Source organism: Periplaneta americana, chromosome 13 (genome assembly GCF_040183065.1).
Source record: "Periplaneta americana isolate PAMFEO1 chromosome 13, P.americana_PAMFEO1_priV1, whole genome shotgun sequence".
NCBI lineage: Eukaryota > Metazoa > Arthropoda > Insecta > Blattodea > Blattidae > Periplaneta > Periplaneta americana.
Genome location: NC_091129.1, coordinates 59,420,522 through 59,447,720, shown reverse-complemented (window position 1 = coordinate 59,447,720; position 27,199 = coordinate 59,420,522). Strand labels below are relative to the sequence as shown.

Here is a 27,199-nt window from a genome sequence, read left to right as displayed (position 1 = left end):
GGTGATGTCTAAGAAGTTTATAGCTTGCTTATGTTCCATTTCTACTGTATACTTTAATTTGGGGTGTATTTTGTTGAGCTGTTGATGTAGGTTTTCTATTTGTCTTTTGTTTCCATTATATAAGACTATTATGTCATCTACATATCGATGCCAGTACATTATTTTCTCTGCGTGTTTGTTGTTGTCGGTATTTAGTATGTGTGTTTGTTCTATGTTGTGAATAAAGATTTCAGCTAATATACTTGATATAGTGAACCCAATGGTAATCCTTCAGTTTGTGTATAGTATTTATTGTTATGTGTGAAATAATTTTGTTTAGTAATAATTCCTGTGATGTGTATAATTTCGTTAATGTGAGTCTGTGGTATGTTATTTTTGATAAGCATTTTCCGAAGTATTTCTAGTGTTTCTGTTACTGGTATGTTTGTATATAGATTTACGATGTCAAATGATGCTAATGTTGTATTGTGTGGAATGTGTTTGTGTTTTATTTTGTTAACTAAGTCTATGGTGTTGATTATTGTTGTTGGGTTTTCAAATTGTATACTATTTCTTATAATGTAACGCGAGTGAAAGTGATCAAGACATCCCACAACATTAAATTTAATCAAGAATGCCTCAAACGAGACGTAATACCCAATTACATACACATAAACATAAAAAACAATTCATACCCAGCACAGAAAACAAAAGCTACAGCAGAGAAAATCTACATACAAAACAATATAAAACATTTACATCACATGAAAAACAAACACAATACAAATGCATATAAGACATATTTACAGTTAACAAAAATAGTACATCATATACAATTAGAGGGAATTATTTTACATACGAACAAAGTAATAGCACAAATAAGTGATAAGATAAAGAAACGACATAGAAACAAACTGGCAACATTAACACATAAACAAAAAACCAAATACAACACCACACACAAATTCCATCCTAGGATATTCAACAATACCAACGTAACATTTAACCAAAATGAAACGAAATTACTTGAAAAAGGACTAAAACATAACCTACAATATAACAAGACACCAAGAACACAACAAATGCAAATGATCATCAATGCAGAAACGGCAATTCAAAACACACAACCACAACACCAAGAATACATTCGACAAGATTTATTAAGAAACACAGATAAAATAAACAAACCTTTAACCGATAAGCATGAAATTAAAACAATAAAGACATTAAGAGAGAAACAACAAGCACACAATTTGATATTTGTAAAAGCTGATAAGGGTAATTGCACTGCAATAATGAATGCTCAAGACATGAATGATAAAATTAACACATTTTTTCACGAAAATAACATCACAGAAATAAAAACAGATCCAACAACAAAATATCAAACAATTGTCAAAAATACAATAAATCAAAACACTCACATCATACCTAACAACAAAAAACAACAATTGAAACAAATTAAACCTCACGCACCTAAACTAAATGCATTACCAAAAATTCACAAACAAAATATACCAATCAGGCCTCTTATTAACTACAAGAATGCACCAGCATACAAATTAGCGAAATATATAGACAACATTATAAGAAATAGTATACAATTTGAAAACCCAACAACAATAATCAACACCATAGACTTAGTTAACAAAATAAAACACAAACACATTCCACACAATACAACATTAGCATCATTTGACATCGTAAATCTATATACAAACATACCAGTAACAGAAACACTTGAAATACTTCGGAAAATGCTTATCAAAAATAACATACCACAGACTCACATTAACGAAATTATACACATCACAGGAATTATTACTAAACAAAATTATTTCACACGTAACAATAAATACTATACACAAACTGAAGGATTACCATTGGGTTCACCTATATCAAGTATATTAGCTGAAATCTTTATTCACAACATAGAACAAACACACATACTAAATACCGACAACAACAAACACGCAGAGAAAATAATGTACTGGCATCGATATGTAGATGACATAATAGTCTTATATAATGGAAACAAAAGACAAATAGAAAACCTACATCAACAACTCAACAAAATACACCCCAAATTAAAGTATACAGTAGAAATGGAACATAAGCAAGCTGTAAACTTCTTAGACATCACCATAACCAAAACAAATAACAGACACGAATTCAAAATATACAGGAAACCTACTACAACCACAACACATATACACAATTCATCAAATCATCCCATACAACATAAACATGCAGCTTTCCGTACAATGACACATAGATTAATTAATATACCAATGAACAATGACAACTACACTGAAGAATTAAACACAATAAAATATATAGCACAAGACAATGGATACAACCCTAACATAATAGACATACTAATAAAAAAGGCAAAACAAAAACAACACAAACAGCACGCGAGAATAAATACATATATATATAATTTATTTCAAGAAATAGTCTGCCCAGGCATCCTGGGTTGCCAAAAACACAGAATAACACACATATAAGAATAGTAATGATTACAGTAAGATAGATGAGCCAAATTTAAATGTGAACTAGGAGCTTAAGTTTAAGAAATAATAAATTTGTACATATATTTGTAACAATCACACACTAACGAATAGAAAGTGGGGGGGGGGGTATTATGATATTCCGTATAAATGATTTTTCAGAATTGCCACAGACCCTTTAATGGTTGAAGTAATTATTTTTGGAATGATGTCATGGATTCCAAATGTTTTGATAGTGTTTACAGTTGATCGTGGGATGGTGCCCCTCGCTCCGATCATTAAACCATGTACTTCCCAGGTGCCTTCCATCTGATATTTTTCTCGAAAATACGGAATAGTAGGCTCATAAATTTGTTGTTTTTCTTTGCTGACCTCGGATGGTTGGGTCTGGCTCATCTCAAATCTAACAGTTGGGTCCAGTATAAAGCCTTTACTATTAGTCTTGTCTAGAGCCACGATGTCCGCTCTTCTAATTCCGCCGCCTTCAGACGCAACGCAGTGCACCTCTTCATGGACCTCGAAGGATTTGTTTCTAAGGGCTTGTGCTATTAGTTTTCGGATGTTATGATGGCGTGAATTTCTAGGAGTTCTCCATGCTGACAGGATCCTAGGACGTGTGCTAAGGTTTCAATCTCGTTGCAGTATCTGCAACGGAAACCGTCCAAGGATCTCCCATGAAGACTTCTCACTGGTGCTACGTTAGCATTCATCTTAATTGCGTCCCGCCATTCAGAGGAAGATAGACCCTCCTTAGAAAAAATCCATTTATTTCCGGGAGTATATTCTTGAAATAAAATAACACCTTTTCCTTTATGTGGAAGCGCACACCATTTGCCGTACTCTTGTTTCCTAAGATTTTGTCGTAGTTTATGGACATTGATGTTACTTATATCCAGATCTTCAGGTGGAATTTTTAACTTCCTGGAACATACTTTCTTTTCTGCTGCTATGTTCCTTGTAGAAACGACAAGAGGATTCGAGGTTCTCAATAATGAGTTGCAAATATTGAGATGCTGTAAATATGCTTCCCATTGAGCTTTGAAAAGGCTGAGACCCTTATATTTACGTTCGGTGTACAACATCGCGTCGGGCGTGTCTCCTGGCAAACATAAAATTTCCTTCATCGAACTTTTAATTAACTTATCCACATCTTCGAGAAACCGGTCAGAAAGCTGGTGAAGGGGAGCATTTTGAAGAGGATAAACAAGTATAGGCCAAATATACATATTTAAAACATTGAGTTTTTGTTCTGGTTTCAGAAGATAAGTAGATGTTAAAGCTTGGATCTTATTATTTAAATTATTGATTACTTTGGCAATGTCAAACTTAATTTCATCAGAAAAATTAATCCCAAGGTATTTGATTCGTTCATCTCCATCAATACTATTAACAATTGATCCTCCAAGATTCAATGTCGTACTACTTAATTTTCCTTTCTCGATAACGATGGTTTGAGTTTTAGATTCATTTAGACTTAATCCGATCTGCTGTAATGACCGTTTTGTCATGGTAAATATTTCAGATGCAGCAATTGTACTTTTAGCAACAAGTGCAATATCATCCGCAAATCCTAATGTTACTACATTATTTAGATCCGATACAAGGTCATATCCAAATTCTTCAGCCACACTAGGCTCGGATAATTCATCAAAAATGTGGTCTATGCTGAGATTAAAAAGCATTGGAAAAAGCATTGGGAGCGCCTTGCATAACCCCTTGTTTAAACGGTATGGGTTTTGTTTTATGGATTCCAACCTCTATCTGGGTTTCATTTCCACACTGTAAATTTATAATTAAATCCTGTAATTTTTGGGGAAGGGCAGAATTGTGAATGACAGATTCCAAATGCCGATGTCCAACAGTATCATAAGCTTTATGCACATCAAGAAACAAGATGGTGACATCTTCTTTTTCGATTTTGGCCTTACGAAGAACTGAATTTAATATAGAGGCATTAATCTGTGCACCAGCAGTAGATACAAATCCTCGTTGGTTTTCATTAAATTCTACGTATTGTTGCATTCTTGAACAAAGACACCTCTCCAAAACTCTTCGAATTACTGAACAAATGGTTATAGGTCGATAATTATTTGGGTCCTTTTTTTCTCCACCTTTATATATAAGAACAGTTCTAGCTTTCCGAAAAAAATTAGGTACCCAATTGTGTGATAACATTTTAGTTCCTATTAATGCTAAAATTACTGCAACTTTTTCACATTTAATAGTTCGCATCAATATTTTATCTGGTCCTGCAGAAGTGTCAATCGAAATACCTTGCATAGCTTTAAGAATTTCTTCCTTACTAACAGTATCCAGTACCAATACCCACAAAATTGCAACTTCATTCAGAAAACTAAAGTACAAAATTGCATACAAAACAAATAATACAACACAGAAATATTTAAATAACCACACTAAACATTCAAATATATATATAATTCAACTGGAGTTTACAAATTAAAATGCAATAGTTGCCCACATTTTTACATAGGACAGACAGGAAGATCCTTTCATACAAGATACAACGAACATATTAAAGCTATAACCAAACATTACATTACATCAAATTATGCAGATCACATTATCGACAATAATCATGACTACAATAATATAGAAACAGATATGGAAATTTTACACATCACACCAAAAAGTTCACAGTTAAACATCCTAGAACAATACGAAATATATAAGAATACAATAGCACACCCACAATATATACTTAATACGCAACTACAGTTCAATACGCACACATTGTTTGACGTCATAGTACGTCAGAGCATACAGACAACCAACCCCCACCATAGGAGCAACACACCCCCACCCCTACCATCGACAACTGCACATCGCAGAGCCAAAATCAGCAGTGGTTCAAGAGACACTGAAGACGACGACAAATAGCGTCGAAATGGGCCGTCTGTCGAAGGTAAATACCTTTTTAACAATTTTAACACTTTTAACGTGTGACAGAGTAAATTTTATGTTTTTAACAAAGTGTTAACGAGAACTTTAATCAATTCAATTAATGATTGATTAAAAATTGAAATATTTTTCATTTTGAAAAGTATTGGATCTAATGAGCTGAGATTTTGCATGTTACTTTCCATGTGTATATTAAACATTTTCTCCAAATTTGAAAAAGATTGGTCAAATAGGAAAAAAGTTCCAAAATATAGTTGAGTGTCCCCTTAAGTTTAATTTCACACACAAAAATACTATGTGAGCATTCTTCGTATTTTGCCACCCTTCAAGTATATGACTGAGTGAAAAATCCAGTAGTAATGCACTATGAATTCGATGAGATGATGTGATATGTAATAAAGAAGTATAGAATCATACAGAGATAAGCAAAGTGAGATTAAGAGACACTAAAACAATAAGCAAACTCTCTATATGTGTTTTCAGGTTTCTGAAGATTTTTGGGTATTCCATTGTTCTAGAACTTAGCATTTCCAATGTTTCGAACTACATACAGGTGCCATCATCAAGGCAAATAGATATGACCAGAAGTGTCACCTGCTCTATTGAGCTTGTTATGCCTAGCCTAATTATGAACAATTGAGCTTCTTTTTATTGCTTATTTAAGATAACTAATTGTAGGATTCAAATGACACACATGAATGACATGGATATAATTATACAGTTGAAATTTGTTATAGTATCATTGAAGAGACTAAAGAAATAATGTCGCAATAAACGAATGTCATTATAAGAGAAAATGAGAATATAAGAACAATTATTTGTATACACCTGAAGTCTGATTAGTGTAATATGTAGCTAATCAGCGATGTATGCAATGGAGGGAGAAAGAAACTAGTCAACCTACCCCATTATCTCCTTGTCTAACTGCCTCATAAGTGGTGCCATGTTAACATCACTTGTGAGGTTCAGACCTGTTTTCGAACAGTTGACTAAACAACAACTGGATTGTAGAAAATAGTTGAATACTCAGTAAAGTACTATAATGTATAGTAATTAACCCCAATATGCCTGAATTATTTTTTGTTTCTTTTTTAATATTTTTGTACTTATCTGTTCATAATAACTGCCAAAACACAATAATTATGATAAAAAATTTAATGGGAGGCACATTTGCCTACATATAGGATGCTTGGAGAATATGGGACATATATTCATCAAAAAAGGGAAAAGTAAAAAAACTGAATTTATTAAAAAAATATTGACATTGAGCATGAAATGAAAACATGTGGTTTCTACTATAACTTTATTCACAATCAAAGTGCAAAAGGTGGTAGGTCACTTCTACTGAAATTGTTATAATGACAGTACAATATTCCCAATCACTGATGTACTGTTTTTGAGTACTAGAGCACTTACATGGTACAAACGGGACCTAACAGATATGGACATAATACATGAAATAACATAATACACTACAAGTACGACATGAAAACACGTATTTTTACTATAATAAGTTTTACATTGTAAAATTTGGACCAGACAAATATGATGATATGAACATTAAAAAAATAATATAAAGAAAACAATAACATAAGTCATGCTAAAACATGTGAAACATTTAAAAAATCAGAACAGTTGCTTGCACCACGTATGATAATGAATGCTCATACCCACAACAATAAAGTGCAAGCAACAACAATAGCCACTTTTCATTTATTGAGTCTCAATGTTGAAAACAGTTGTGCTAATTTTTTTTTCGGGGTCTTCAATTGTCAAGATTTACGATTTTGTATGAAATGCAATGAAACACTTTGTGTGAAGTCCTACATCACATTTCATACATCGTGTTGTGCATTTCATATGACATTGTCTGCATCTGATTTGTTTCTCTTGGGGAGCAACAAAATGATCTAGATGATCATATCTTGAATCTTTTTTCAGCTTCTTTTGTGATCTTCCAGATCGCGAACTGTATCCTTTTCCATACGTTTCAAGCAAGTTACACACAAGTCTTCTTCTGAAAGTCAAATGGTCTAACTTACCACCATTTATGCAGTGCAAGTGCCAAGCATTTTGTTCTGCAGATTCAATGCAGTCAAATATAAGTGGAAAATACCATTTCTTTCCTCTGATGGCAACACGATATAAGCTTATGTTTTGGTCGGACCTGTCAACGCCACCCATATGTTTGTTACATTCATGTATGAGATGGGGCTGAGGAATTTTAATATGTTTCTTTTCCTTTTGGGAGAAACGAGTTACTTGATGAAGTGGATAAATCCCAATAGCATTAGATGCTGCTGTGACTATATTGTTGTCATTCCACTTCATGACAATGATGTTCCTTTCTCGATCTGTTTTGTAATCAAATGTGCCTCGGTCTGTTTTCTTCATGACAGTGCTATCCTTCAAGGGGCATGTCGCAATGCGATTTTCGCGCATAGTACATGATGCCTTGATATTTCTGTTTTTCAGTTCCTCCAATAAAGGAAGACCCCCAAAAAAGTTGTTGAAGTATAAGTGGTAGGGAAATATACCAGCTGAGGTCAAAATATCACAATATTGCAGAACAATAGCTGCCCCCAAACCAAAATCTTTATAGGTAGGGTTTACAGTGGTAGACTTTCCTTGGCAAGGATCCTTCCAAATTGTATAGCCTTTCGAGGTTGCACCAACCCATATTTTGTAGCCATATCTTATGGGCTTTCCCCTAATAAATTGTTTCAGGCCATGGCGGCCATAGTAAGGCACCATTGACTCATCAATCACGTGGTTTTCCTCATGTGGGGCATATTGTAAGAACTTATCGTTCAGTGCATCATACAGAGGGCGGACTTTAGCAAACCTGTCTTCTTTATTCAGTTTGTCATTTTCACAAACATGAATATTTGTCATGATAAATTCAAAGCGATCCCTGGAAATAGATGACAACACAAGTTCATTACGAGTATCAAGTGCAGTTTCCCAATACATTCGTCTGCGTGGTACTGTGACATATCCACTCAATAAAAGTATGCCAATGAAACAATACAGTTCATTAGTGGTAACATCGCCTACTCTATTCCGCAAGGCAGCATACAGATTGGTTTTATCCAATATGAGAGAAATTACATCTTCATCAAAGAATAGGAAAAATAACTCCATTGGACTCAATTCATTATGAACATTCTGCTTTTCCGGCCAGTTAGTCATATTGATATCTAAGGGACGCTTACACCACTTGTAGGTCTTCTTGTTACCTTCCTTTCGTACCTTCTTTGGAGGTTGGTCTGTACATTTGTTAGTGATGCATATGACCTCCTCTATGTTAACATCATTATTTTCAAACAACTGTGGTAATTCAGCGGGTGCTAAGAGCTGGGATCCAGGTAGGTTGCTTAGAGTGACAGCATCCTCGTCACCAGAGTCATCATCTGTTAAATTTTCATTGGCATTATTTGGAGGTTGGATGTATACTTCTATCTCTTTATCGGCCTGCACATGTATCCCCCCTTCTTCCAATAGAGTCAAAATTTCATTGAGTGAGTATGTGCTAAAATAAAAACAAATAGGCCTGTATTATATTGATACATTGTTATTAATTTCAGAAATTTGAAATATTTCAAATATATAGGCAATCATAAAAGAACAATTCGACAAAATGAACAAATTCCGTACCTATTCATACTTTCCCTAAATACAGGTGCTACATTTGCCTAGAGCCCTACATATAGGACACCATGTTTCAAGCCATAATCACAAAATGTTACATATCCATATCTACCAGATACCGACATTTCTTGCACCAATCACGTCCATGCTCAAATACAAGGGTAGCGAGAGTCACTGCACAGGAAGGCAGTTGGGGGCAGAGCGCAGCGAGTTCCTTTTATAGTTGTTTACTATAGAGCGGTTCTAGAATGACCAGAGCTGTAGCCAAGCAAGACCAGACTCGATCATCCGTTCAGTTGTTTATAGCATTAGTATTCAATCTTTATTGCTAGCATACCCCAAAAATATATTTGTACTCCCAAACTGCATTGCAATTATATAAAAATTAACAAAAGACTTTGATAGATGTACTAAAAATAAATTATTATTATTATTATTATTATTATTATTATTATTATTATTATTTTGCCTTTCATTGGAAGGCAAACATTTCTGAAATCTGTTGGACCTTGCTGTCTTCGTTATCACCTCGATTGCTTGGATATTGGAGAAGCTGTGTATGACATCTTCATGTAAAGTGATAGTTCATTAAGTGCCAGAAGTGTGTAAGTGCTCTTAAATCAACGCAGAGGGACAACATACCAGTGCGTGCTATTCATCCAGGAGAGAAGGTGATCTTACCTACATGTGAGCTGGTATATAATAATTTAGCTCCTTTATCGAATGATGCTCTTGCGGTTCAAATTGAAACAGTCAGACTAAATAGTGTACCTCTAATCAACATGGTTAGTGACATTTTGATCTATGTCAAGAATTTACAGAAAGACTTTAATGAACTGAAAAATGAAAATTTTTCTCTAAAAGAACAAATGTCACAATTGTAATCAAAGGGCTGCCGCTCCCCCCACCCCCCAAATCTTTTCAAAATATTTCTTCTAATGGTCAACAGTCTGTACAAGCTAATGGTCCCAAGAAGTCTTACAGCAAGATTGTCTCGGAAAATTTAGCTGCTTACAATGCAAATACTTCGCATTTTGTTGCCTCAGCAACTGGTAAACCAGTATGTCTGACTCCTATTACAGTCAAACTTAATGTGAATCAGGAAATGAATGAGGCCAATGCTACTAATCTTCCCATTGGCAACAAAAGCTTTCAATTAGTTTCTCGTAAGAAATTTAAAAAAGGAGAACCCAAAGTTGGAACTTCTAATAGTAACATTGAAATGGCCTATTAGCGAATCAGAACTAAATCTCTGTTTGTTTCGAGATTCGGTCCCAAAGTTAGCTCTAATATAGTGGACTCTCTTAAAAATCATTAGTACTTAGGTCTCTCTTGGTAATTAAACTAAAAACCAAATTTCAAACCTATTCTTCCTTCCATGTAGCTGTGGATGAGAAGGATTTTGATTTGATACATAATCCTGAAGTTTGGTCTGCTGGTTGCCTAATTGCACCATTTTTTTGGGAAACTCAAACCTGAACAGCATTTCTCACATTCTACGAATTTAGATTCAGTTGATTCTCAGGGAAATGCCTCTTAGTCTTACCTGCTATCACTGAACTATTAATGTGCCATTTCAATAATCATCTTGAGATTTTTATCAAAATGTTCGTGGACTTAATATGAAATGTGATGAAATTTTTCAAAACATAGTGAGTAATAATGATATTATTATCTGTCTCACTGAAACATGGTTATCCGAATTCGTTGTTAATACAAATTTGTTTCTTAATAATTATACTGTGTTTCGTGCTGTTAGGTTGTTTGAAGATACCAACAAAGTAAAAGGTGGGATTGTCTTAATGGCTATTAGCAGCCAGATACCTTTTACATGTCGGAGATATGATTTAGAATTCATTAATGAATGCATTTGGATTGAAATTAAAATGCCTGATGGTTGTAACCTGCTAATTGGAAATCATTATTTCCTACCCGATACAGATCATAAACATTTAAAGTCTTATCTAAAATTTATTGAAAACAATCTTGATACCCACAACTTTAGAATTGTTATCCTCAGGGATTTCAATGCTCCTGGCATGAATTGGTCATCTGGTTGCATTCTTAATGATATTCATTATTATGCTAAAATTAAGTCTCAGGATTTATATTTCTCTTCTTGTCTTCTAGGACTAAATTAAATTAATCTTACGAGAAATGGTAAAACTCTTCTCAATCTTGTTTTTACAAATGTCCATAACTGAACAGTTAATCTTGCTAATCATTCACTAGTTTTGGAAGATGTTCATCACCCATCTATTTGTATTGATGTGGGAATTAATTCACCATCACCATTACAGAAACAAAATCAATCATATTTAAATTATTCTCACGGTGATTATCACTGTCTTTATTCCACTCTCCACAATTTTTATTGGAATTGTATATGTCTTACTACTGATGTCAATGTTGCTACTAATTCTCTGTCTAAAATTGTAAATGATGCTATATCTGAAGCTGTCCCTGTCACCTTTGTGAAAAAGTCGCAGTATCCTAAATAGTTTTCAAACAGCCTACATCAACTCATGAAGAAAAAGAATAAAGCACATAGAAATTTGAAAAATATATAAATCTGATCACCACTATCAAATTCTCTTACTAAAACAAGTCAATGCTTCGATTGAGTCTGATAAGTTTAAATGGTTACACTCCATTGATGATAATTTAAAAAAGGAGCCTAATAAATTTTGAAAATATGTAAATCTTTTCGGAAATCGAAAAACATTCCTAATGAATTTATTATTAATGGGGTTCACATGGCTGAACAAAGAGTCATTGCAAATGCATTTGCTAGTCAATTTAAATAAATTCAGATCAACCATAACTCTAATTTTCTCAGTTGTTATTCTAACATTAATGACTGCTTATCCCTACCTGTAATCTCTTGGCAGGATGTCATGAAGGCCATAAAAATGTCAATAGGTACTGATGGCATCCCTAATTTCATTATTAAAGGATGCTCTGAAATTCTTATACCTGGTTTAACCTACATTTTCAATTTGAGTTTGAAAACAGGGATATATCCTTCTCTTTGAGAAGAAGCATCTATTATTCCCATATTTAAGAGTGGTACTAAAGCTATTATAAGTAATTATAGACCTATTTCCATACTTAATAACTTCTCAAAAATTTTTGAAAAAAAAAAAAAATTCATAAATGTATTTCTTTTTAAGTGAAAAACAAAATCAATTTGGCCCAACATGGTTTTAAAAAGGGAAATCTACAACTACTAATTTAGTATCACATCTCAATTTTGCTATCCCTATAGTTCAGTGGTTCCCAAACTTTTTGAAGTTGCGACCCACTTTTGGCTGAGACACTTGTTTGCAATCCCCTCTCCCCCATTACCATACCAGTAATTAACCCCATTCGAAAAATACAAATGCCTGTAAGATCATGAACAACGATAATTTTACTCAAAACCAGTAGATACCACCCAACTTCTAATGTGTCAATACCTGCAAAACGAGAAATTGCAATATGCAAACACGATTGTGTTCTTTACTGTATTTACAGCTATTGTTGTTAGACCTTGAAAGTTACAATTCTCACATAGAAACTTGTTGCTAGGAAACCATTCTTCATAACATAAAACTATACTGAAATAGACCCATTACAGAGCACAGCTTGTTGTTACTTAGTTACCATTACAGTGCAGTTTTGCGAAGGCTTTGGAATAATGTTGCTCAAAATTTTCAATGCAAAATATATTGTATTTGCAACTTTAAAAATATGAACATGCAAAAAATGTTGTACGTTTGTGAAGTGCATTACAAAATCTCGGAAATTGAAAAATTCGCTCTGCTTGTTTTTCAAACTTTTCCTCGGTTTTGTAAAAAATCACTTCCAAACCTTGTATTGTAATATACTATTTCAATTCTTTTTGGCTTCTTAGGCTGGCTTTCCTTTCTGATATATTTTTTCAAGCACTTAGAACACTTGAAATAGTAGTATGCGAAGCCAAGATGTTAACATAACAGACAGAGATAAAATCGACGGATTTATAAGGAAACTTGTTTTCCATTAGATGTTACTGGACAAAAAGAAAATTTATTCATTTCAGTGCATTAAAGAACTTACGGAAAATTTAGCTACGTATCATATGACATGACAAATTCTTAATTTGTTTTTGTGGACATAGAATTTCTGGACAGATTCGTGACAGAAGATGAGACTTGGGTACAGTTCGTGAATGCTGAGACCAAAGAACAGTCAAAGCAGTGGATGCACACCCTATCCCCGAACAAGCAAAAAAAATTCAAACAAACATTCTCGAACCAAAAGATGATGGCTACAATTTTTTGGGATCAAAAAGGAATATTGTTGACAGAGTTTATGGTGCCTGGGACCAAATAACAGCAGATGTTTATTGTGAAATGCTAAAGAAGCTTCAGAGAGCAATTCAAAACAAACGCCGTGGTGCTCTCCAAGGGTGTCACTCTTCTCCATGACAATGCGAGACACCATACTGCTGCTAGCACAAAGGCTTTATTGGACAAGTACACATGGGAAACTTTCGAACATCCCCCTACAGTCCAGACTTGGTGCCAAGTGACTACCATCTCTTTTCCAAGATGAAGAACTGGTTAGCCACTCAGCGCTTCAATGACAATGAGGAGCTCATGGACTGAGTGAAAACCTGGTTGAGTATGCAGGCAGCGTTCTTTAATGAAGAAGGAATACACAAGCTAGTCCCAAGCTATGACAAGTGCTTGAATTTATATAGTGACTATGTTGAAAAATAGTGTCACTTTCCAGGTTTTAAAGTATAAAATAAACATTTGTCTCAAGAGGAAATATTACAGAATAAACACAAAAGTTTCAACATTATATATAATGTGTAATGTTTTAAAAAATACGGCATAAAAACGTATTTCTACATGTCTCACAATCCAAGCTGAACATTGTCGCAAGGACTTTAACACCAGTCTGCCACTCTCTAAACTTTAAAATTATATTTCCAGTAACAGACGAAGAAAACTCGAAACTTTGAACCTTGAAAGTCCAATTGTATTAGTATAGTCACCATAAATTTGTTGGCTTCATACAGTTCAGTTCATGCGTACGCTACTGTAAATTCGTAACACATGTGCGATAATATGAGTTACTAATGAATGAAAGGCTTAATGCAAGATGGGATTATCTCTGTTCAGTGTTCTAAGTCAGACCAATAGATTCTCACGCTTAATAAGAACAGAAATAAGGCACTTTTGCATTATTTATGTACAGAGCTTGAAAACTTACAGAGATAATTTCATTTATCATCTAGCAAGCTTGAATGAAGCCATATCAACATCATTATACAACCCACACAAGGGGAATGGGAATAGTTCACATTACATCCTGTGACTTGATCAGATGACTTCTCACCAAGGCTGGCTCGGGTTCAATCTTACGGATACAGAATTTTCGCCAACAGGCCAAATTTGCATGTACACAACAAAATGCTCTGTCAAGAGAGCAAAATGCTTTTTGCTCAAAATCATACCAAATCGCACTACATAAGCATTTTTGCTTTTTGCTCGATAGGTGTATGCTAATCATATCTTAAACTACACATAAGCATGTTCCAACATAAGAGTTTTGCTGCCCGGTCGTCTAATGGTTAGAATGCTGGACTTATAATTCTGTGGACCCGGTACGATCCCCAGTGTACTCCCGATTTACAACTTGGGTAGGACAAGTCCATGTCCAAATAACACAGAGGTTTTCTCTGGGAGCTCCAGTTCCCCTGTGGCAACCCAACAAATCTGTCACCATCTCATCTCGAGTGTGTAGTGTAGGCCAGCCTATGGTGCACCCTGGGCAACGACTCTGTTGGTAAATTGGTCTACATAACTGGCTTTATTTGGGTGAATGACGAATAGTCAAGTACTCACCATTAGTAAAAAAAAAATACATATACGAGTTTTTAGGCTTTCACGGTGACTGTGATCAGAATTAGGCTTCTGGGTATTCCACAGTGTCATAGAACTTGACATTTCCAGCATTTTTGGTCAGTCGTCCAGATTAGCCTGGTGTAATGAGTCCAACAATGTAGGTGACTTCTCTGGTCTTACATATTTGCCCTGATAATGAAATACTTTAAAGCTTAATTCTGATCATGTTCCAACATATCTGAGCAAAAGCACTTCTGACAAAAGCTACTTTGCTATATAGGTCTGTGCAAAGCCATAGATAAATAATACATAAGAAATGATTATGAATGATAAATGATGGATAGCAATTTTTTATCCAATAACTGAACATAGAAAATGGAATTACATGTTGATATTACGTTGGGACAAGTGTATTGCTAGTGAAAGAGACTATTTTCCAGATGAAAGTTACTCTGTTGTTATTATTTGTGCATAGAAAGACATTTGAAATGTTGAAATTAAAACACGATTAAGATCAAGTCTCTACGTAAATGAGTGATATCTGATAAGCAATGATCTTGGTTATGGATTATTACGGTAGTAATGGTGGTGATGTAAAACCTAAATTCAAATATTTTTCTCCATAGGGAAACAAGTCCATGAGGGGGAAAATACATGGATTACAATATAAAATGATTTGATTTAAAATAAACTAAAAGAAAGTACTTTCACCAACATTCTTCCAAGTATGTACAATGACATAATAGTTTAGCAGCTCGAGTATTTTCTAAGTCAAAGAATGCCACACTGTGCATGCTCTGAGCGAAAAGCTCTGGTTTATACGATGATGAGATATTCGCTTTACTTTTCTGCTTATATATTGCGTATCTATGCTGAGGAGAAATTAAAACTGTAGTGTCTTATGAACCTCGCTACAGATCTTGAAATATTTTCGCCCAATCAACAATTATGTCCCTCACTGTACATATTAGTGTATATATGAAATGCAATGTTAAAATAATGAGGAAAAAGAACTGAAGGTAAGTAGCTTCCTTTATCTTCGAACTGTTATAGCTGAGATTTCCTACAGTAAATTCAATATATGATTTAGGTCAAATCTACAATAAATGTAAGCATACAGCACAATACCTCAAATACTACGTACTATATTAAAAATGAAGATTCCTCACTAATATTAACAGTATCAAAATGACAATAGAAGAAAAAGCACTGATTCAATATGAAAAATTTATCAGATTACCAGGAAACAATTGGCATTCATACAGTCCTCTCTGTAGATTGAAAACTCAAAAAAGTTTCATATCCATTGTTCAAGAATTAAAACAGAAAATCAATATCCCGAATTTAAAAGAAAACTTACAAATTAAACCAAACCCTTTAACTCTATTAAATATAGAATATAATCTAAATTTAACAGAAGAAATACTGAAATCAGAAGTAAACACTGAAATACTGAAACAATTGTCTTTAGAGACAATTAATATTAGGTACCCTCCACAAAACTGGCTTCATTTATATACTGACGGATCCTTGATCTCCAGAGAACAAGGTGCCGGTACAGATGTTACGTGCTGTCTCTTCTCACTTTATAGGTCTCTTGGATATGGAACAACAAGTTTTGATGGTGAAATCATTGCAATAAGTGAATGTCTCAGGAATCTTCTATGCCACATCAATAAATTTAGGAATGCAGTTATATTGTCAGACTCAAAAGCAGCTATTCTATCAATCATCTCTAAACACACACCTTCATCTCAAACAGCAGAAATAACTAAAATGCTCTCTCAATTAATATCACTCAATAAAAGAATTGTATTCCAATGGACACCATCCCATTGTGGAATCCTGGGAAACGAGAATGCGGATGGTTTAGCAAAGAAGGGCAGCACTACTACTTACAGACCTGTTACTAAATCTATGTATTACTCTGTGAAGAGATTTATTAATCTACATACTTAGACTTCAACAAACAAAATTTAATAACACAATCTCAAGGGAAAAAATGGAACTCTCTGCATCAAAATCCACAGTTAATTCCCGATTTACCACGAAAATCGTCTGTAGCTGCATTTAGATTGACAACAGGCCATGATTGTTTGGCTAAACACCTGCATAAAATTGGAATATATCAGTCCCCTAACTGCCCATTGTGCAACTCAAACCAAGAAATGGATTCGGAACACCTCAAAATCTGTGCTTCATTGGCTGGTCATGATAATATCTTTGAAAAATATTGGAGTGCAAGAGGTCAAATGACTTTATTGTCAAACGCCTGGCATTAGAAAACAACAACATATTAAAAATGATAATCTGTTGTATTTTCTAGGTGTGGAAAAATTAATATTTGGCCATAGTTCATAGTTATCTATAAGTTAACATGTCCTTGAGGGGGAGGAGTTTCCCCATGGGTGGCCCCTACAATTCACTATTGGTGGTTGTGATGTACGTAGATTGTGATTATGCAAGAGGGAAACAATGAAGAAAGAAAGAGACAGGAAACTGATAACAGAAAAGGAAAATTATGGTAAGAAGGACTAGGAGAGGTGATGATTATGGGAAAACACGTCTTGCAAATGAACAAATTAATGTAGAAGCTGTTTTCAAACAGCTCTCAGAAATGTTTTTCACTAAGCAGGTGGATTATGTCACTATTTCCAGTAAATTAATACTTAATAAGAAGTTCATGCACAAGCTTGGTGCTGATACAAAACACTTACCTATTTAATTGGGCTTCAGGTTCTAATATTTTTGTATCATTCCATTCTTCTTTCACTGTAATTACTTCTTCCTGAAATGAGATTCCTATAATATTAAGACATCCTTCTCAAAAACACAGGAGTTCGTTTTTTATTTAAATGCGTGATCATTTTCTTCTTAAACTTCAACACAACATGAGACTGGCATTACATTATGCACAGAGACAGAGAGGGAAGTGTGTGAAGAAAAAATTTTCTCTCGTTAAAAGATAGTTGTAACTCTGCTCTCAACCAAAATTTTCACTAGTGTATAATGTTTACTTCTGTATAAAGCCCTGTTCACTTTTTTGCATTGACCAACAATCTTAATTTATCCAAAATTAACATTCAAACCATTCAGGCTATATGACAGGTAGCACAAACACTTCATTTCAATATTTTTTTTGTACCAGAAGTGTCCCAAGTCCTTCGTCATAATGCTCAGACTTACCAATTTTAAGCATCATTCCCTTCTCTCACTTCATTAGTGCAAGTCACAAAAGCACGCATATCTTTCTCCAATCAATCTCATTTCTCTGATGCAAGAAAAGTCCCTCAATAAACATAAACATACTTAGCAAATGATTAATATATGAAATACACTATGTATAAGAGAATCACCTGTTTCATTGATTTGACATTAGGCAAATTAATTTTATTTACATTATCGGTACCCAATTGCAGACAGACAATGTTTAGCAATGTTTATTAGGGATTTCCTTTTTCCAGTAACTGCTTCTAATGTTCTTTCCCTTTCACTCAACAAGTTCTGATACATACTTCCCGAACAGACGGTCAGCCTGTTGTGGAAGTTGAGAAAATAACACGAAATTGTTATAAAGGATTGTAAGTTTGGGAAGGAAGTCGGTTGTGGCCCTTGTAATTGGTACTGCATTAGTAGGAAGACTTGAGAAATCACGAAAAACCGATATCAGGATAGCTGGTCACTGGGATCGAACCCCAAACCTCCCAAGTACAAAGCAGACATATTAACCACTACACCACTATGATAGGTAGTATTATACTTTAAAGCAGTTAAATAATATAAAAGGAAAACATACCTGTTTGCTTCACTGAACCAGTCAAAATTCGAAATATTACCTACCTTAATTTCACACTTCATTTCATGACAATTAATTGCTCTTATCTCTTCTTCCTTTTTTGCGTCACTAGCATTAGATGTCTGATGTGTTTCACCATAAGATCCATATCCGTAATCAGGCAAGTTCTGCAAAAGCAGAAGGAGAAAAAAACATTCTCGTGTACTAATGAAAGTGTCCAACCTACATATTTATATACAACTTTAAAAAAGTTAGTGTCCCGAAGATGATACAATATACACATTATACATTGTTCTTTTGTCATGTTTTAATTAATATTAAGAGTTCAACAAATAAATAAACAAAATAGACTTGTGGTAGGGACTAGTATCTCATCCACAAACCATCTGCGTCAACAACTGCCCTCTTTCTGCATAGCATGGAGTCTACAAGATTATGGAGCAGGTCTACATTCGTGGCCACCTCTGTCTGTGCATCTACAGTGCCTTTCACTGTCGAGTCGCCTGTTGCACGGCGGCCGGTGATAGTAACCGATGATAGCCCAGTTCCCAGCAAAACCCCTGCTGCACAGTGGCCAGCGATAGCAACCAATTCAGTACAAATATACAAATGTACAATGAAAATGACCATGTACAATTGAGTGAAATTACAAAGAAAAATAATCACATACCTTATAACACGAGATGTTAGAAATTTAAGTCACACAGACTTTGTGTGCACTCACTGTTGGATGCTTGATGGTTTGTCAGCCCAATTTGAGGTATGTGGAAATAGAGGGAAAAATTGAGTCGTGTCGGGTAGAGTTCCTTGGTAGCTCAGTCGGGAGAGCACTGGTGCATTTAGCCAAAGGTCCCGGTTCGATACCCAACCCCGGAACAATTTTTCCCTTGAAATTACTCAAATCAGCTTCACAGCTGGATTTGCATAAAACACGTCGTTTGTTAACAGAAAATCACAATTTAAATCACATAGAGTTTGTGTGCAATCACTGTTGGATGCTTGATAGTTTGTCAGCCCCACTTTGAGGTATGTGGAGATAAAGGAAAAAATTGAGTCAGTGTTGGGTAGAGTTACTGGATAGCTCTGTCAGGAGAGCATTGGTGCATTTAGCCTTAGCTCCCGGGTTTGATACCCAGCCTCAGAACAATTTTCCCTTGAAATTATTCATTTCAAACACGTTACAAAGAACACATCACAAAACACACCTGCATGAAATCCTCAACACAAAACTCAATTTCAGAAAACACACCCTTTCTGACTCCACATAACACTACAGAAACACATTCTCACAGGAAACGCAAACAGGAAGCACGCAGACCAGGACCACCCAGTTCTGAAGATAGTCCACAACAAGCTGAAACTAGTCAATAAGGTACCGTAACCTAGTATTTATCACGTGAAAGCAATAAACTATATATTCTGAAGTGATATAGTGTTAAAAGTTGTGTAATCAAGATGTAAAATAAATCAATGAAAATGAGTCAAACTGTATTAAGTTAATACAGTATCGAAAAAGTATCAAGTTCACAATCAGGAATATCAAATCAATAGCCTACTGATATATAGGGCCAAGATTCTTATGCAAATAATAGGGGAACAATCTTTTACAAATCAATTCAAATACCAGCACATGTTGATGACATTGGTATTAAATAGCCTAGTTAAGGAAACTTTTTGAAACTGGATAAAGCTGCACAAAACATTTGCCTAAAAATTAACGAAAATAAAACAAAATACAGTATATGGAAATAACGCATAAATCAAATAACAATTAATTTTTTTATGTAGATGAATATAAATTCGAAAAGGTGAAAAAATATAAATACTTGGACACAATAATTACAGAGGAGAATAAAACAGACAAACAAATTAACCACAGGGCAACAGAGAATATTTTGGACTTAAGAAACAATACTCTTCTAAAACCTGTTGTCGACTATAGCTGTGAAAGCTGGGCTTTAACAAGAAGAAAAAAAAAAAACAACACACACACACACACACACACACACACACACAAGAAGATAAGCTTAATATGAAACAAAAATATAAAGAAAAATTTTTGGCCCTGTAGGTGAAAATGGTAACTGGCGCATTACATGTAATGATGGATTATAAGAGGCTTATGGTGACACTGATATAGTTAGAAAATGTCAAGGATTAGGTGGCTGGGAGAACTTCACAGAAAAAAGAAGATGGATTCATGCCATAAAGTTACTTTAACAAAAATATATAGAAAAAGAAGAATTTGACAGTGTAATATTAATATTATAGATTTATTAATTTGTCCTACAGAATAATATCTGTAATATTGACAATTAATATTTGAGGAGAAAAATTCGCTCCGGCGCCGGGGATCGAACCCGGGTCCTTGGTTCTACGTACAAAGCGCTCTGACCACTGAGCTATGCCGAATTCAATCCACAGCACTGGATCGAACTGTCCTTCTTCAATGTTTCCCTTTGTGGCCTGACTCCAAGTTAGGCATATATGTTGACGTATATGTCCAATGTCAACTGCCATTATACTAGGAGTGCACTCAGCTGAGTGACTTGTTTGGCCAGGTTTCCGCAGTTACGTGCACAGTAATCTGTACAAATATATGCACTGCAGCTATGAGAATAATTATAGATTTATTCATTTGTCCTACGTAACTGCAGAATCCCGGCCAAACAAATCACTCAGCTGAGTGCGCTCCTAGTATAATGGCAGTTGACATTGGACATATACATCAACATATATGCCTAACTTGGAGCCAGGCCACAAAGGGAAACATTGAAGGAGGAGAGTTCGGTCCAGTGCTGTGGATTGAATTCGGCGTAGCTCAGTGCTCAGAGCGCTTGGTACATAGAACCAAGGACCCGGGTTCGATCCCCGGCGCCGGAGCGAATTTTTCTCCTCAAATATTAAGTGTAATATTAAGTTAGATAGTTGGATAGTGTTGAACAAGATTTGAAGGTATTGGGAGTACAAGGATAGAAAAGGCCTGCAATAGGCTGTAGCACCAATAAATGATGATGATTCATATACAAATACATATTTTTACTGGCTTGTTGAAAGTCATGTAAAAATATTTTATACGTGTTTTGAACGTATGTGATGATGAATATGCGAAGTTAATCCTGCATATTTTTGCATATTTCAGGCATTTCTGCTATAATGGACTACTATGCATATAATGTAGCACATTTTCAGAATTTTGTTGCATAAACCCCCAAATTTTTACATTTTGTAAAAAAAAAAAAAAAATAATAATAATAATAATAATAATAATAATAAGATTCTCGATTGTTTGGTTGTCAGCACACAATATTATTTTGATTGACTGTAATCCATGGTTGGAAATCCCTTGCATAATGATGGACAACTGTGAAAAATAAAAAACAACCACTCCTTGCTTTTGTGCCACTTACCCTTCAATTGGGAATAGAGGACATTAAAAACTACTGCACAACAAGGAGCATTCCCAAATATCCCTACCTGCCTAACTCCAACGCTCCCTACCCATCTTTTCTCTGATTTATTTATTCTCAGTTGGCACACCAACAGTCCGAGTGTCAAGTGCATGATTTCATTATATTTTGAATATGGCTTATGTGAGTTTTTTTTCTTTCGTGAAGCTACCTGCAAAATTACTGTAAATAGCAGAATCCCTAACAGAACACATTTCCCACGCACAAGTCCCACTGATGAAACTATCAAGATAAAGCTAGATATGTTGCTATCAAAAACCCTGATTACAGCAGTACTCAAAGTAAAAATGGTCTTATGCAAAGAAAGAGTGGCTTAGTGCCATATCATGGTGATACTACTGGAGTTTGTCATTGTGTGAAAATCCGTGATGCTACAGCCCATGAAGGATCAAGACCAGCCAGCCGGCTGCTAGCCTCACGGCCACATGCCGAAGCAGAGGTGGACGATCATCCAACCAAAATCGAGGTATCGTGTGGTTAGCACGATGAGCCCCCCAGCCGTTACAGCTGGTTTGTGTAACCGGATTTCGCTACCTATCGTAGCTCCCCAAGTGCATCATGATGCTGGGTGGGCACCGGTCCCATATACTGGCCGAAATTTCATGAGAAAATTTCTTCCCCCATGAGGACTCGAACCAGCGCGCATTCTGTTACAGGCAGGATGCTTTTAGACCATGATGCCACCATTGTGTGAAAATGTTCCACAAAATCATTGAAGTATAAAAGAAAGGAAGGTATTTGGGATGTGTTCAGTGGGTTTATAGTTTACAGCTTCCGCAGTGATCACATCGTGTCTCTAAAGTGGTTTGCTACAATTTAGAGGTTATTTTCAACTGTTTAATTAACACTTTCCTCCCAATATGGTGAAGTATCAAAGCTTCACCCACACTTCAATTTCAAATAGACCTACCTATTTATGATTATGGGGCCTATTATAAGTACTTGAATTTGTCTTTCCTAGGGCCTAGAGATCCGAGTTCTGATTGTTACTGTCGAAAACTATTGCTATTTAGGACTGTGGTAATTTTCTATAAGTACTGCTTCTGGTTTTTTAAGAATTTAATATTTTAAAACCTTCTGATTATTATTCCTAATGGGGAAATTCTTAGAAAAAATGAGCGGAAAATAATCGTAGTTTAGATTTATTATATTTACGTACGTACGGATATCGGCAGATTGGAAATGGTCCTCAATCATGATGTTGTGTTTGAAGTGTAATAAGAAGGGGAGGCTAGCGACAGAAGAGTTTGGCTGTGGCGATCAAAGACGTTATAATAGTATACTAGACTCACACAGAGCGCTGGTGTGCTGTCCAAAATTGAAACCAGTCTGCGCATGTTTACGCCGCCATGCTACTGGTAGAAATAGAGCGGTAAACACGATTGTCATACTTGTCCTTTGTTTTATCTCGGGTGTTTTTAGTGAATAGTGTGAAAGTAATGGCAATATAATTTTGAAATATGATATATTATCGCCGCGGACTCATGCTTAACATGTCGGCATCATACAATAACGTGCGGTGTGGTTTAAAAAAATAATTTTGCCGACCGATTGTTGCTCTGTAGGTTTCACTCTAAGCCTCACGTTGTCACGTCTGCTTTCTCGATAAGAATAAGCACTAGTTTGTTATATTGTTAAATGGCTATTATTATTATTATTATTATTATTATTATTATTATTTCATATACGAGTACGTTGGCTTTCTTAACTCTTAATAATAACTCTTTAATAATAATTTTTAATCACATACCTTAATGTTCGTCATCAGCACAAGACAATGCAACCTCGGGTTTAGTCTACGTGGATTAGACAAGTAAGTGTCATTTAATAATAATTGAAGCAGCTTATTGGTTGCATTATTGAAATTGAGGCGAGTGATTGGAGCGGCGACACAAGAAATTGAAAACAATAATACAATTAAATTTCAAAGACCTGCCGAACGCATGAGGCCGCTCAAAGACCTGCCGAATGTTAACCCTGAGAGCGCGGCGATAATACCATCCCTGTTTAATTTTCCAAGCTATTTGCAAAAGGTACGATATAATATTATCTCTGTTGTTACAATATCAATATCATTAAAAATCAATCAGTAGTTTACGACAATAAAGAATACTTAATTGTTAGTACAGGTATATCAGACTAGAGAAATCCCACTGAGTGAATTATTTAGACTTACACATCAGATGTTAAAACATTAGTGGAAAGATAATTTTTTGTTTTTATTATGTAAATGAATTTATCTGCAAGATAATAAACTTTCATTCAAGATCCATATATGGATAAATAAATATACAGATAATAAATAAATAAATAGCTATAATAGCTAAGCCTCCTTTGTGAATTTATGATTCAGAGTTCACCTATAAATAACTCTTTTACATTTTGCCGGATATATTTTATTAACAAAAGCAAGGAATGGCATCTTATTGATATTGCATATGTGCATAAAAATTATGTACCATCACTCCGCAAGCAATGATAATATATCTATTTCATTTATTTAAAATAAAAATACAATATGTAAAAAATCCACACATAAAAAGTATGTGTTTTTTTTATCTTGCATAAAGTGATTGTTTAGTTTTTAGGTCTTCACGTTACCTATTGTTTGCAATGTATTAGGTACCGATACTTTTTATAATTGATAGCATTCCCTTTATTAATTGAAGAATGAATTCAATGTAATTTGGCTACCTTAGCATATTATATTTTGCCAGATTACCTATGTCCTGTGGTCTAAAAGTACCGGTAATATAATTTATTTTTGTTTCTCTAAAACTTAACAACAAGTCTATACTGATTATCGCATATTTATTTCACTTAGGAATTTGATTATAACAAGAACTTGTGTAATCAAGGTGCATATATTTATGTCTTGTGATCTAAGAGTTAGTATGGTAATATAATTTTAGATTCTCTGAAACCTAACAATTTGCTGATTATCGTAAAATTATACAATCTATAATGTGTATTGTGTAGGCCTATTTATGGATGTATCAGTATGTTTTCTATAAATTGCTGCATACGTATTTTCTTTTCTTTAATGTTCTAACACATATCAATGAAAGTTTGAATATGTTTATTTCGTCCTAATTTTACGTTAAACGTCGAAAATGGCCATAATATGTCAATTTTAGATCATCACAGCGTTAAATTGCGTGATTTACGTACTGCTATTATTTGTCTGGTCTCCAACAATATGGCGGCAAGCGCAGCGTTCAATTTGCCCCGGTTTCCTCGTTTCGCGCAGCCGAGACTGTAGGGGCTTGGTGGCGATGCGCGAACCTCTCATGCAGTGAATTTATATTATTTTCGCATGTACATTCCAGGTCAAATCAAGAAGTTTCTTTCATGCTCCAGTTACACATCTTGCATATATTGTACAAAGGTTATGTTTGGTTAGTTTAGATTTTTATTAACCAAGTCCGTGCAAGCACAGACAACCAAGATGATCCTGTTGCGAGCCGCCGATGGTTGATGACGTCACATTAATTCGATGTTCGATTGTTTTCATTTTGTCTCTGTCACTTTGACATTAGTTCTGATGATAGAAGGAGCGTGTAGTTCTACGTCTCGTGATAATGTGTATAAGTCGTATTTACGGATATCGGATATGTAGCATAGTTCATGTTTAAGAGGACATATTCAGATCATCGTGAACGCTTGTATTATTTTTTCATGGTAGTGGGAGAAATTATCAACCTCTTCTTTTCAACTTATTCCAAATTTTAAAAGTTTTCCGTTCATTCTTTCTTAGTGTTCACATTTTTAGACAAAAATCAGGGGTTTTTAGAATGTATTTTTCTCGAAAGCAGTTGTTCTGGATATTTACCCTAAAATAATCTGAGCCTATATACCTAAGTTACTCACAATTTATTAAATTTTTACCGGTATACGATATCAAAGTAAAATAATACATTTTTGTACGATGGACAGCTATTAAGCCCGATGACACCTGACAAGCAAAGTGCACTAATAGTACGTAATGTCTTACTCACACTAGCTTCAGTCTTAATGAAAGGTATTATACATTCTTGTTCATCCTTCATGTTGCTGATGGGATCAATCCGAGAACTCTCATAGTCTACATCTTGTTCAAATTTTATCAAATCCATTTTTCACTGGAGGATAAATAAAAAATGAAGTTAGGCTACCTAAGTTTCATGAAGGAAAAACTGTAATATTTCTCCAAAATCTTCAGGTATGGATTTATACTCATTAATTTAAATCGTAACAAAGGTGAAATAATTACCTCAACCAGGACGAATAGAAGAAAATTCGTCGTGCCTCAACTAAGTGGATATATCCAAATAACACTTAGTAAACATAGGCTAAACGAACATGTCTATCCAAATAGAAGGTATCATTGCAGTGACTGTGTGGCTACGAATTTGGTAGAATCAAATCACCTATAGTGGATAAAGTCTCGCACACGCTACACATTCAGCAGCTTTTTATCAATTCCATAAATTGTTTACAATACGTACAAATATTTACACAAGTAATGTATCACGAGATGCTCGAGACGATACCACGAGAGTTTCATGCAGGCTGTGAGAGTGAGATGATTAAAAGCGCATTCCCTCCCGGACATCTCATGCACTGCCAGTGTGGTCCTTACCTGGATTTATTTCATGCGAGCGCTGATCAATCAGGGAATGGGATGCGAGTAAACTGAATATTATTATTCGAATTCTTCTGTTTGTGTATGTACATGTGAATATACGAATATGCCACTCAAATGTTGCGTATCTGCGTCTAAAGGCAGGCAATTATTTAAGTGGTTCGAAAGTCGGTGTATTTTTATTCCCTAAGGAAGAAGATTTACGTCAGAAATATATTCATCGTACAAAATCCACGGATGTTTGTCCTGACATGAATTTTGAAAAATTCTAACCTTACCAGCACCCTTTATTTCGCTTTCGCACGACAAAACAGAATTACAAAGTTTTGAAATGTGTGAAGACGAACTTTGTACATCAGCTGATTTTT

General features: G+C 34.8%; 1 protein-coding gene across 11 annotated transcripts in view; it reads right to left on the bottom strand.

The window, feature by feature from the left end:
* LOC138711991 (piggyBac transposable element-derived protein 3-like) overlaps positions 1-26,839 on the bottom strand; it is a 107,540-nt gene extending 80,701 nt beyond the window's left edge. For 5 of the 11 annotated variants that reach the window (XR_011335566.1, XR_011335567.1, XR_011335568.1 and 2 more), the window contains exons 1-4: positions 26,460-26,834; positions 26,206-26,328; positions 18,782-18,904; positions 17,659-17,729 (exon numbers count right to left, since the gene is read on the bottom strand). Coding sequence is in view for 7 of the 11 variants with exons in the window: in XM_069843326.1 (XP_069699427.1) it covers positions 17,659-17,729; positions 18,782-18,904; positions 26,206-26,322 (311 nt within the window). In the remaining 4 variants the exon portion in view is untranslated. Of the gene's footprint in view, positions 1-6,218; positions 8,944-17,658; positions 17,730-18,781; positions 18,905-26,205; positions 26,329-26,459 lie in introns of those variants that run through there. The other 6 variants (XR_011335569.1, XM_069843330.1, XM_069843322.1 and 3 more) reach the window with 5 other exon arrangements.
* Positions 26,840-27,199: the final 360 nt, after the last annotated feature.